Source organism: Salvelinus namaycush, chromosome 5, assembly GCF_016432855.1.
Source record: "Salvelinus namaycush isolate Seneca chromosome 5, SaNama_1.0, whole genome shotgun sequence".
NCBI lineage: Eukaryota > Metazoa > Chordata > Actinopteri > Salmoniformes > Salmonidae > Salvelinus > Salvelinus namaycush.
The window spans coordinates 10,635,801-10,649,501 of NC_052311.1; the positions used below are offsets into that span (position 1 = coordinate 10,635,801).

The following is a 13,701-nucleotide window of genomic DNA, read 5'->3' on the forward strand; positions in this document are numbered from 1 at the left end:
AGACAGTAGACAGACGGTAGTAACGGAGAGGAGAGGACAGTAGACAGACGGTAGTAACGGAGAGGAGAGAGACAGTAGACAGACGGTAGTAACGGAGAGAGAGAGACAGTAGACAGACGGTAGTAACGGAGAGGGGAGACACAGTAGACAGACGGTAGTAACGGAGAGGAGAAACACAGTAGACAGACGGTAGAAACGGAAGAGAGAGACAGTAGACAGACGGTAGTAAAACGGAGAGGATAGAGACAGTAGACAGACGTAGTAACGGAGAGGAGAGACAGTAGACAGACGGTAGTAACGGGAGGAGAGAGACAGTAGACAGACGGAAGTAACGGAGAGGAGAGACACAGTAGACAGACGGAAAGTAACGGAGAGGAGAGACACAGTAGACAGACGGAAGTAACGGAGAGGGGAGAGACAGTAGACAGACGGTAGTAACGGAGAGGAGAGACAGTAGGAACATACAGTAGACAGACGGTAGTAACGGAGAGGAGAGACAGTAGACAGACGGTAGTAACGGGAGAAGGAGAGCACAGTAGACAGACGGTAGAACGGAGAGGAGACACAGTAGACAGACGGTAGTAACGGAGAGGAAAGACACAGTAGACAGACGGAAGTAACGGAGAGGAGAGACACAGTAGACAGACGGTAGTAACGGAGAGGAGAGAGACAGTAGACAGACGGTAGTAACGGAGAGGAAAGACACAGTAGACAGACGGTAGTAAGGGAGAGGGGAGAGACAGTAGACAGACGGTAGTAACGGAGAGGAGACACAGTAGACAGACGGTAGTAACGGAGAGGAGACACAGTAGACAGACGGTAGTAACTGAGAGGAAAGACACAGTAGACAGACGGTAGTAACGGAGAGGAAAGACAGTAGACAGACGGTAGTAACGGAGAGGAAAGACACAGTAGACAGACGGTAGTAACGGAGAGGAGAGACACAGTAGACAGACGGTAGTAACGGAGAGGAGAGACACAGTAGACAGACGGTAGTAACGGAGAGGAGAGACACAGTAGACAGACGGTAGTAACGGAGAGGGGAGAGACAGTAGACAGACGGTAGTAACGGAGAGGAGAGACACAGTAGACAGACGGTAGTAACGGAGAGGAGAGACACAGTAGACAGACGGTAGTAACGGAGAGGAGAGAGACAGTAGACAGACGGTAGTAACGGAGAGGAGAGAGACAGTAGACAGACGGTAGTAACGGAGAGGAGAGACACAGTAGACAGACGGTAGTAACGGAAAGGGGAGAGACAGTAGACAGACGGTAGTAACGGAGAGGGGAGAGACAGTAGACAGACGGTAGTAACGGAGAGGGGAGACACAGTAGACAGACGGTAGTAACGGAGAGGAAAGACACAGTAGACAGACGGTAGTAACGGAGAGGAGAGAGACAGTAGACAGACGGTAGTAACGGAGAGGAGACACAGTAGACAGACGGTAGTAACGGAGAGGGGAGAGACAGTAGACAGACGGTAGTAACGGAGAGGAGAGAGACAGTAGACAGACGGTAGTAACGGAGAGGAGACACAGTAGACAGACGGTAGTAACGGAGAGGAGACACAGTAGACAGACGGTAGTAACGGAGAGGAGACACAGTAGACAGACGGTAGTAACGGAGAGGAGAGACACAGTAGACAGACGGTAGTAACGGAGAGGAGAGACACAGTAGACAGACGGTAGTAACGGAGAGGAGAGACACAGTAGACAGACGGTAGTAACGGAGAGGAGAGACAGTAGACAGACGGTAGTAACGGAGAGGAGAGACACAGTAGACAGACGGTAGTAACGGAGAGGAGAGACACAGTAGACAGACGGAAGTAACGGAGAGGAGAGACACAGTAGACAGACGGTAGTAACGGAGAGGGGAGAGACAGTAGACAGACGGTAGTAACGGAGAGGAGAGACAGTAGACAGACGGTAGTAACGGAGAGGAGAGACAGTAGACAGACGGTAGTAACGGAGAGGAGAGACAGTAGACAGACGGTAGTAACGGAGAGGAGAGACACAGTAGACAGACGGTAGTAACGGAGAGGAGAGACACAGTAGACAGACGGAAGTAACGGAGAGGAGAGACACAGTAGACAGACGGTAGTAACGGAGAGGAGAGAGACAGTAGATAGACGGTAGTAACGGAGAGGAGAGAGACAGTAGACAGACGGTAGTAACGGAGAGGAGAGAGACAGTAGACAGACGGTAGTAACGGAGAGGGGAGAGACAGTAGACAGACGGTAGTAACGGAGAGGAGAGACACAGTAGACAGACGGTAGTAACGGAGAGGAGAGACACAGTAGACAGACGGTAGTAACGGAGAGGAGAGACACAGTAGACAGACGGTAGTAACGGAGAGGAGAGACAGTAGACAGACGGTAGTAACGGAGAGGAGAGACACAGTAGACAGACGGTAGTAACGGAGAGGAGAGAGACAGTAGACAGACGGTAGTAACGGAGAGGAGAGACACAGTAGACAGACGGTAGTAACGGAAAGGGGAGAGACAGTAGACAGACGGTAGTAACGGAGAGGGGAGAGACAGTAGACAGACGGTAGTAACGGAGAGGGGAGAGACAGTAGACAGACGGTAGTAACGGAGAGGGGAGACACAGTAGACAGACGGTAGTAACGGAGAGGAAAGACACAGTAGACAGACGGTAGTAACGGAGAGGAGAGACAGTAGACAGACGGTAGTAACGGAGAGGAGAGACACAGTAGACAGACGGTAGTAACGGAGAGGAGAGACACAGTAGACAGACGGTAGTAACGGAGAGGAAAGACACAGTAGACAGACGGTAGTAACGGAGAGGAGAGACAGTAGACAGACGGTAGTAACGGAGAGGAGAGACACAGTAGACAGACGGTAGTAACGGAGAGGAGAGAGACAGTAGACAGACGGTAGTAACGGAGAGGAGAGACACAGTAGACAGACGGTAGTAACGGAGAGGGGAGAGACAGTAGACAGACGGTAGTAACGGAGAGGAGAGACACAGTAGACAGACGGTAGTAACGGAGAGGGGAGACACAGTAGACAGACGGTAGTAACGGAGAGGAGAGAGACAGTAGACAGACGGTAGTAACGGAGAGGAGAGAGACAGTAGATAGACGGTAGTAACGGAGAGGAGAGAGACAGTAGATAGACGGTAGTAACGGAGAGGAGAGAGACGTTAGTAACGGAGAGGGGAGAGACAGTAGACAGACGGTAGTAACGGAGAGGAGAGAGACAGTAGACAGACGGTAGTAACGGAGAGGAGAGAGACAGTAGACAGACGGTAGTAACGGAGAGGAGAGAGACAGTAGACAGACGGTAGTAACGGAGAGGAGAGAGACAGTAGACAGACGGTAGTAACGGAGAGGAGAGAGACAGTAGACAGACGGTAGTAATGGAGAGGAGAGAAAGTAGACAGACAGTAAGTAGACAGACAGTAGTAACGGAGACAGTAGACAGACAGTAGTAATGGAGAGGAGAGAAAGTAGACAGACAGTAGTAATGGAGAGGAGAGAAAGTAGACAGACAGTAGTAACGGAGAGGAGAGACACAGTAGACAGACGGTAGTAACGGAGAGGGGAGACACAGTAGACAGACGGTAGAAACGGAGAGGAGAGACACAGTAGACAGACGGTAGTAACGGAGAGGAGAGACACAGTAGACAGACGGTAGTAACGGAGAGGAGAGAGACAGTAGACAGACGGTAGTAACGGAGAGGAGAGAGACAGTAGACAGACGGTAGTAACGGAGAGGAGAGAGACAGTAGATAGACGGTAGTAACGGAGAGGAGAGAGACAGTAGATAGACGGTAGTAACGGAGAGGAGAGAGACAGTAGACAGACGGTAGTAACGGAGAGGAGAGAGACAGTAGACAGACGGTAGTAACGGAGAGGAGAGAGACAGTAGACAGACGGTAGTAATGGAGAGGAGAGAAAGTAGACAGACAGTAAGTAGACAGACAGTAGTAACGGAGACAGTAGACAGACAGTAGTAATGGAGAGGAGAGAAAGTAGACAGACAGTAGTAATGGAGAGGAGAGAAAGTAGACAGACAGTAGTAATGGAGAGGAGAGAAAGTAGACAGACAGTAGTAACAGAGAGGAGAGACACAGTAGACAGACGGTAGTAACGGAGAGGAGAGACACAGTAGACAGACGGTAGTAACGGAGAGGAGAGACACAGTAGACAGACAGTAGTAACAGAGAGGAGAGACACAGTAGACAGACAGTAGTAACAGAGGAGAGACAGTAGACAGACAGTAAGTAGACAGACAGTAGTAACGGAGAGACAGTAGACAGACAGTAGTAACAGAGAGGAGAGAAAGTAGACAGACAGTAGTAACAGAGAGGAGAGACAGTAGACAGACAGTAAGTAGACAGACAGTAGTAACGGAGAGACAGTAGACAGACAGTAGTAACAGAGAGGAGAGAAAGTAGACAGACAGTAGTAATGGAGATGGGAGACAGTAGACAGACAGTAGTAATGGAGAGGAGAGACAGTAGACAGACAGTAGTAATGGAGAGGAGAGACAGTAGACAAACAGTAGTAATGGAGAGGGGAGACAGTAGACAGACAGTAGTAATGGAGAGGAGAGACAGTAGACAAACAGTAGTAATGGAGAGGGGAGACAGTAGTAATGGAGAGGAGAGACAGTAGACAAACAGTAGTAATGGAGAGGGGAGACAGAGGCTCCATGCTCCTACAGAGGAAGTGTAATGGCAGGGAGGTTAGGAGAGAGGCAAGATAAGATTATTGGGGTATGAGATGGGTACAGAGTCTGTCCTATGTCTTGGCTCGTTGGTGTCGATTCTGGACTTGGAGGTGTGTGTCTAGTCTAGTTTTACCTTCTCCACTGGCTCCCCTGGCTTGCGGCCCCCCTCGCGGCCTCTGAGGCTCTTGGTGGAGATAGAGGACTCTGAGGTCTGCATGATGAGCTGAGTGGCCAGAAACTGCTGCACGTGTTCTAGAACGTCCCTCTGCATCTCCAGGGCCATGTGGAACACATCGTGGTCAGAGCTGTTGTACATCACCGCGTTCTGGAACATCAGCATGATGTCACGCTGGAACTCTGCTGTGGTACGGATCTGACCCGCCTCGATACTCTTCTTGATGGCCGACAGATCCATGGGTCTGTGTGTGGATGTGTTAGGGAGGAGTGCGTGTTTAAGAGGGGAAGGTTACTATGTACATTGTTCATATAGATTTTATTTTCATATGTACATAACATATAATAGCAAACAAACAGTTTGCTCTTATAGCACTCTCACCTGTGTACAATGCTGTGGTAACCAGGGGCGATGTCATCAGACACAGACTGGAGGAACACACTGGCGTACCTGTCACAGATAACAACAGATCAGGCAAACCCTACAGTGCCTTAGACATATTGGCTGTTATTGGGCACATGGTTAAGAGCTGACCTGTGATTGGCTGCTGCTCTCCACACCAGCATGATGGCTTTCTTCCAGATCTTCTGAGCCTGAACGGCCTCCTGATCCTCCCCACATATCGAGCTGAGAGAGATCGACAGACAGGAGGGTAGGTGAGTGGTAGAGAGAGATCGACAGACAGGAGGGTAGGTGAGTGGTAGAGAGAGAGAGACAGACAGGAGGGTAGGTGAGTGGTAGAGAGAGAGAGACAGACAGGAGGGTAGGTGAGTGGTAGAGAGAGAGAGACAGACAGGAGGGTAGGTGAGTGGTAGAGAGAGAGAGACAGACAGGAGGGTAGGTGAGTGGTAGAGAGAGAGAGACAGACAGGAGGGTAGGTGAGTGGTAGAGAGAGAGAGACAGACAGGAGGGTAGGTGAGTGGTAGAGAGAGAGAGACAGACAGGAGGGTAGGTGAGTGGTAGAGAGAGAGAGACAGACAGGAGGGTAGGTGAGTGGTAGAGAGAGAGAGACAGACAGGAGGGTAGGTGAGTGGTAGAGAGAGAGAGACAGACAGGAGGGTAGGTGAGTGGTAGAGAGAGAGAGACAGACAGGAGGGTAGGTGAGTGGTAGAGAGAGAGAGACAGACAGGAGGGTAGGTGAGTGGTAGAGAGAGAGAGACAGACAGGAGGGTAGGTGAGTGGTAGAGAGAGAGAGACAGACAGGAGGGTAGGTGAGTGGTAGAGGGAGAGACAGACAGGAGGGTAGGTGAGTGGTAGAGGGAGAGACAGACAGGAGGGTAGGTGAGTGGTAGAGGGAGAGAGACAGACAGGAGGGTAGGTGAGTGGTAGAGAGAGAGAGACAGACAGGAGGGTAGGTGAGTGGTAGAGGGAGAGAGACAGACAGGAGGGTAGGTGAGTGGTAGAGAGAGAGAGACAGACAGGAGGGTAGGTGAGTGGTAGAGGGAGAGAGACAGACAGGAGGGTAGGTGAGTGGTAGAGGGAGAGAGACAGACAGGAGGGTAGGTGAGTGGTAGAGGGAGAGAGACAGACAGGAGGGTAGGTGAGTGGTAGAGAGAGAGAGACAGACAGGAGGGTAGGTGAGTGGTAGAGGGAGAGAGACAGACAGGAGGGTAGGTGAGTGGTAGAGGGAGAGAGACAGGATTGTGATGATAGTGCACAAAAGCCCACAAGATAGCTTACTACAGAGAAACCATCCCTCATCTTGGGCATTGGTCAAAAAGCATTCTTAAGGGTCGAGTTGACTTGCTTTATTCAGGCTTGTGATGGCATGTTCAGATTAAGAGTTGCCATGGATACAAGGACCAGGGTTGGAAACTTACAACTGAGAAGAGGCGGGGCTGCTGGCTAGCGAATCAGCTGTGGTGTAGCGTTGGGAAGAGGGGCCATAGCCATCCTCGCTCTCACTGGCTGCCGGTTCTACTTCTGATAGGTAGGGCCCCTCCCCCTCTCCACACTCCTCTTTTATCTCCACCTCTTCATCAGGATCCCCGTCGCTCCCTCCATCCTCATCCTTCACTTCCTACATAAAGATACACAAGGAGAGATGATAATTCAACTGCACCTGGTAAAGGTGTGTGTGTGAGTGAGTGTTACTGAAAAGAGAACAATTACCTTGGACTCTTTCCCTGATCCAGAGCTGTCTTCTGAGTCTAGGCAGGGTGTGTTTGGTTCTGGCTGGGTCCACTCCTCATTCTCAGTCTTCACAGCTGTGCTCAGGCTTCCTTCCACCGTGAGAACTCCCTCCTCTGTGACCTCACTTCCTGCCAGGCCGTCGGCGGCGGCAACAGAAGGAGCAACGTCTGTCCCCACTGTTTCTAATCCCTCCCTGGCTTCCCCCCTTCCACTCTCTGTCTCTGGCTCCAGGACCCCAGGGGTAGCTCCCGCCCCACCCTGAAGCTCCTGTGTGGGGTCAAACTGAACCGTGGGCCCAGGCTCTGAGGACTTCAAGTCATGGGCCTCCCAGGGGCCTGAGAGGGAGTGGCCGGCAGAAACAGCCTCCTCACAGAGAGAGAGAGCAGCCTCCACTGCTGCAGCATCTAGAGCCTCCACAGAGTCATCCACCTGAGAAATACAGACACACAGAGAGAAAGAGACACACATACAGAGAGAGGACTGTGATGAGTGCGCACAAACAAGACCGCTTACTACAGAGATATCTAGGTCAAAAGCTGCACCCCCCCACACAATTTACCTTCTCCTCTATGATGGCAATGATGTCTCCGACTGTCTCCAGGTCCAGCTCATCCCCCATGTAGGAAACAGCTACCAGGTCCTCCTCCACTAGCCCTGCCTCCTTCACTAGCTCCACCTCCTCACCCAGCTCTGCCTTCACCACCGCCTCTCCGACTGAACAGACAGAGAGAGAGAGAGAGACAGAGACACAGAGAGAGAGAGAGAGAGAGAGAGAGAGACATGTGTCACCACAAATAGTACACCGGTCTCACTGGGAGTAGAAATCAGATGCATGTTCCTCTTTACATACAGTGGCAAGAAAAGTATGTGAACCCTTTGGAATTACCTGGATTTCTGCATAAATTAGTCAGAAAATTGGATCTGATCTTCATCTTAGTCACAACAATAGACAAACACAGTCTGCTTATTAAACTAATAACACACTAATTATTGCATTTTTCTTGTCCATATTGAATACATAATTTAAACATTCACAGTGTAGGTTGGGGAAAAGTATGTGAAAACTAATTGGAGTCAGGAGTCAGCTAACCTGGAGTCCAATCAATGAGACGAGATTGGAGATGTTGGTTAGAGCTGCCTTGCCCTAAAAGAAACTCACAAAATTGGAGTTTGCTATTCACAAGAAGCATTGCCTGATGTGAACCATGCCTCGAACAAAAGAGATCTCAGGAGACCTATGATTAAAAATGGTTGACTTGCATAAAGCTGGAAAGGGTTACCAAAGTATCTCTAAAAGCCTTGATGTTCATCAGTCCAGTTTTACAAATGGTCTATAAATTGATCAATTCAGCACTGTTGCTAATCTCCCTAGGAGTGGCCATCCTGCAAAGATGACTGCAAGAGCACAGTGCAGAATGCTCAATGAGGTTAAGAAGAATCCTTAAGTATCAGCTAGACTTACAGAAATCTCTGGAACATGCTAACTGTTGGATCTAGCCTTGAGTGTAATGGCTACTTGTAGTGTGTTCATATAGTAGAGTAAACTTTGTTAAACTGTGGGGTTTTATAAGGTTTTTGACATGCTTAACTAACTATAAGCTAGTAGGGCTTCTTATGCATTAAAGTTTGAATTACTGACTCATGTGAACCTGCATTTTCCATTGTTCTCACTCTTACCAGTGCTCAGGGCCTAACCATGAGGCCACAGCCTGAAATGTGTGTGTGTTAAAAAGGGCGCTGTACTGTGTGAAATATGTGTGTATGCAACAAATGTATCTGAGCATAAGATATGAACAGCAGTGTGAAATATGTGTGTGTTAAAAAAGGGCGCTGTACTGTGTGACCGAGACTGTGCTAATCTTAGAGAGGCACAGGAGGGGTGTAGAGGGAGGGGGGTGAATCAGGAGACTGCTGACTGTGGTGTACAATAGACAATAAACAGATAAACTATACACACGAAGAACATCTGTGAGGTTCTGAGTTATGCACTATAACCCAATACTATAACAAACGTGATTGAATATTAGCAACTGTATTACATGTGATTGAATACTATAACAAACGTGATTGGATATTGACAAACTGTTGGCCTGGGAGCCTGGGTGTCTGTGTGTGTGTGCTGGAAGTAACAGTTAGCGCCAGATAAGAGTGCTGGGAAGCTGTAGTTAGCCTTGAGCGAGAACAGTGGACATTGTATACAGGTGCAAATATCTCAGACAATGTTACAGAACTGTCTGACCTCAGTCTCTGGGGTGAGGGAGCGTAATCTACACAGCAACAGCGACAGGACACCAGAGAGCGCAAAGGGGCTGGGACCAGCTTATGCGCCAACACCAACGATAGGCTGGGTGAGTCTAAACCACGCCCAGTCTCTACTCTGACAGGCCGGCTCGGAAGTGGGAACTAATCTCTGTCACGAGTATAATATACTATCTTTGTCAGAAACAAATCAGTTCTCTGTCTTATCCTGCGTGATGAAACATTGAACCCGTATATACGGAAATTGTATTGCCATTTATTAACTTTTGAATTAAACAATTATTTAACCAAGTTCAGGTGTCATATTGTTCCTATCTCAGTTGAACTTTCGCAGCCTTAACAATTGGAACCTTGTCGTTGTGTCATTTCCAGTTAACATTGGTAGCAGAGGATGGTTTCTAACTACAACGTGCCTCGCTTCGACGAGAAGAGGTCGTACGAAAGTTGGAAAAATGAACTGGGAATCTGGACACACGTTACTAATCTGGACGCGAAAAAGCAAGCACTTGCGGTGGTATTATCGCTCGAGGGAAGAGTGAGAGATACAGCACTGGAAATATCCGTTGAGGATTTGAACAAGGATGACGGTATGAGAACTTTGATCACAGCACTGGATTCTGTATTTCTTAAAGAAGAGAAAGACCGTGCCTACGAGGCATATTCAAACTTTGACAGTGTTACGAGAGATATTTCGGTTGCAATGGCGGACTACATCATTGATTTCGAACAGAGGTACAATAGAATGCGCAAGTACGACATGGTTCTCCCAGATGCAGTGTTAGGGTTCAAGTTGCTAGGTACTGCCTGTCTAGATGGTAGGGAGAAACAGTTGGCTTTGACTGCTTGTACTGTGCTGACTTTTGCATCTATGAAGTCGGCACTAAAAAGAATATTTGGTGAGAAGACGTCTGTCGCGCCAATAACAGATGGAATGCAAGTGAGTGACGCAGCATATTACACCGAGCAGCACAGAAAAGGCGCCAACAAGTCACGTTCTCAAGACAACCAGAAGAGGGCGCCCTTTCCCGGCACAAATCCACTGGACAAATATGGAAGGAGATCGAAATGTGCAATTTGTCAAAGCACTTACCATTGGGTTAAAGACTGTCCTCATAAAAATGAACAAGTTAAACTAACAGAGGAAAATGTAAACACAGAGATAGAGCAGTGTAACATTACACTGTTTTCAAATGAATCTGATACTGAGATTTTTATAGTTGAATCCTTAGGATCTGCTGTGATTGATACTGCATGTACATGGACAGTGTGTGGTGCAAAATGGCTTGATAGCTATGTCAGTGAACTAAATATGAAAGAAGTACAAAATATGATTGACACACCAAGCAAAAGAGCTTTCAAATTTGGAGATGGGAGAATTGTCCATTCTACCAAGAGAGTTAAGATACCAGCAAAAATTGGTCAGACTAAGTGTCACATTGAAACAGAGGTGGTCCCTACAGATATCCCCTAACTATTAAGCAAAGCTTCCCTCAAGAAGGCAGAGGCTGTACTAGACATAAAAAATGACAAGGCAGTGATGTTTAAACAACCAGTGACTCTTGAACTTACTACCTCAGGTCACTATTGTGTAAACATTTTAGACAAAGACATCTCACAGAGACCATGCAAAAATGAGATTCTGACTGACACAGAGCACATGGAGATTCTGACAGTCACAGAGAACATGAGCACTAAAGAAAAACACAAAGTATTGCAAAAGCTTTACAAACAGTTTGGACATGATACAGTTGACAGACTTCAGAAGTTACTCAGCAGTTCAGGGAATAATGATGATGAGAAGTACGAAACTGGAAACAAAGTGTACTACAAACGAGTTGACTGTCAAGAGTGGAAAGGACCGGGAGTAGTCATTGGTCAAGATGGTGTGGTGATATTTGTGAGGCACGAAGGCATGATTGTCAGGGTGCATCACTCAAGATTGCGGAAAGTAAATGATCAACAAGATAGAGGGGCTGTAGCTGAGAATCAGTCTCCCAATGAAAATGACAAAAAGGACACAGTAACAGACACAAACCTACCAGATGTCACATCCAATGATATGGACACTGAAACTGACACAGGAAATGGAGCAGAGACCTTTAACCATGCCACAGGTAATACTATTGAGCGTTCAAATGAGGAAAACATTCAACAACAGCCATATGTGTTAAGAGAACATGGTTGTTCCAATCTGAAAACAGGACAAACTGTTAAATACACGGACAGAGAAAGTGGTATTCCACATACAGCAACCGTCATTGGACGAGCAGGAAAATTAAAACACAAGAACTGGTACAACTTGCAGTACTCTGAACCAGCTACACTTTCTGGTACAACAGGGTCAGCTGACCTGTCACTTGTAGATAATATCAGAATTGAACCAATGGAAAATCGAGAAAAACAGAATGACATTCAAAATGATGATGTACTTGAAACAAAGGACGTGTCATTTGGCTCAGCTAAGCTAGATGAGCTCAGTAATTGGAGGAAAAATGGAGTGTTTGAGGAAGTCAAAGACATTGGCCAAAAATGCGTCTCAACAAGGTGGGTGTGTACCCTTAAAGAATCCTTAACTGGAATAGTGCCTAAAGCACGTCTAGTGGCTAGAGGTTTTGAGGAGCTGGCTGCTAAAGAACTCGCAAAAGACTCACCGACATGCGCCTCAGTCACTCAGATTGCTGATGTCAGTGATCTGCCAGAAAAAATGGAAACTTAATTCCATAGACATCAAATCTGGATTTTTGCAGGGAACAGAGCTGTCAAGGGACATTCACATCCGACCTCCGCCTGAAGCTAAAAGCGAAGGAACACTGTGGAAACTAAAAAAGTGTGTGTATGGACTGGCAGATGGATCACTCTACTGGTACAACAAAGTCAAGGCAACAATGCTGAATACAGGTGGAAAAATGTCACAAGTGGATCCTGCAGTCTTCTATTGGCTTGATCAAGACTGCAATGTGACTGGAGTACTTGCCTGTCATGTTGATGACTTTATCTGGGGTGGCTCAGAGACCTTTGCTTCAACTGTGATTCCACACCTCAAAGCTGTTTTCTAGGTTGGCCGTGAGGAGCATGATCATACATTTTTGTTATATTGGCATAGAGTTTATTACAGTTGATGGCAAAATACTGATGCAACAGGAGAGCTATATCAAGAATCTTCAACCCATCCACATGGATTCTTCAAGAGCCGTACAAAGGAATTCCCCTCTATGTGGAATTGAAGCTGATAAATTGAGGTCAAAGATAGAACAAATTTTATGGGTTGATAGACAGAGTAGACCTGGTTTGATGTTTGCAACTTGGCATCTAACACAAAACACGCCACTGTACAAACCATTCATGAGGCAAACAAAGTTGTTCGTAATCTGAAATCACAACAAGTGATATTAAAGTTTCAGCATGTTGGATAAGATGACTCTTTCAAACTAGTTGTCTTCAGAGATGCTTCGCTAGGGAACCTTACCAGATGGAGGCACACAAGGTGGACATCTAATCGTGTTAATGGGTGAAGGAGGAAGATTCTCACCTATCTGTTGGCAGTCAAAAAAAGGATCACAAGGGTTGTCCGAAGCGGACTTGCTGGAGAAACCCTTGGTCTTGGGGATGGAGTTGACAATGCTATCTTTCTTGCAACTCTGTTCTCAGAGCTTACCACTGGTGAGACAAAACAGCACTTTCTACCTGTAGTTTGTGTCACTGACAACTACTTATTAGTTGATGCTGTGAAGTCAACCAAGTCTGTCACAGAGAAAAGACTCAGCATCAAGGAACTTATTCAAGCACAGAGAATCCAGCTGATTCTGTGGTAGACAACAAAGGAACAGCTTGCTGACTGTCTGACTAAAAAAGGAGCATCCGGTCTTGTGCTCCTACAGGCTCTCGCTCCTACAGGCTCTCAGTAATGGAAAGTGGCAGCTTGAGTAATACAAATAAGAACTGTCACACAACCCATTTGTAATGGGGATCTTGAATAATACTTGGACATTTAATTATGTTGTTGATGTTTTATTTGTCTTTAAAGAAAAGGGGGAGATTGTTAAGTTCATGTTTTAAGTATCCCTATATTTCTGTTATTACGGGGCTATCACTCAGTCAAGAGTGCGCATGCGCAGGAAGTCTTGTGGTTGTTGGACCTAGCCTCGAGTGTAATGGCTACCTTGTAGTGTGTTCATATAGTAGAGTAAACTTTGTTAAACTGGAACCTTGTCGTTGTGTCATTTCGAGTTAACACTAACATCTCTGTTAATGAGTCTACAATACGTAAAACACTAAACACGAATGGTGTTCATGGGAGGACACCACGGAAGAAGCCACTTCTGTACAAAAAAAACACTGATGCACGTCTGCAGTTCGCAAGAGCACCTGGATGTTCCACAGCGGTACTGGCAAAATATTCTGTGGACAGAGGAAACTACAGTTGAGTTGTTTGGAAGGA

At 47.1% G+C, this 13,701-nt stretch overlaps 1 protein-coding gene across 1 annotated transcript in view; it reads right to left on the reverse strand.

The window, feature by feature from the left end:
- LOC120047965 (bromodomain-containing protein 8-like) overlaps positions 1–13,701 on the reverse strand; it is a 51,007-nt gene that overhangs the window by 15,954 nt on the left and 21,352 nt on the right. The window contains exons 11-16 of the mRNA XM_038993600.1: positions 7,564–7,718; positions 6,984–7,433; positions 6,692–6,891; positions 5,406–5,498; positions 5,253–5,321; positions 4,830–5,115 (exon numbers count right to left, since the gene is read on the reverse strand). Coding sequence (XP_038849528.1) covers positions 4,830–5,115; positions 5,253–5,321; positions 5,406–5,498; positions 6,692–6,891; positions 6,984–7,433; positions 7,564–7,718 — 1,253 coding nt within the window. The remainder of the gene's footprint in view (positions 1–4,829; positions 5,116–5,252; positions 5,322–5,405; positions 5,499–6,691; positions 6,892–6,983; positions 7,434–7,563; positions 7,719–13,701) is intronic.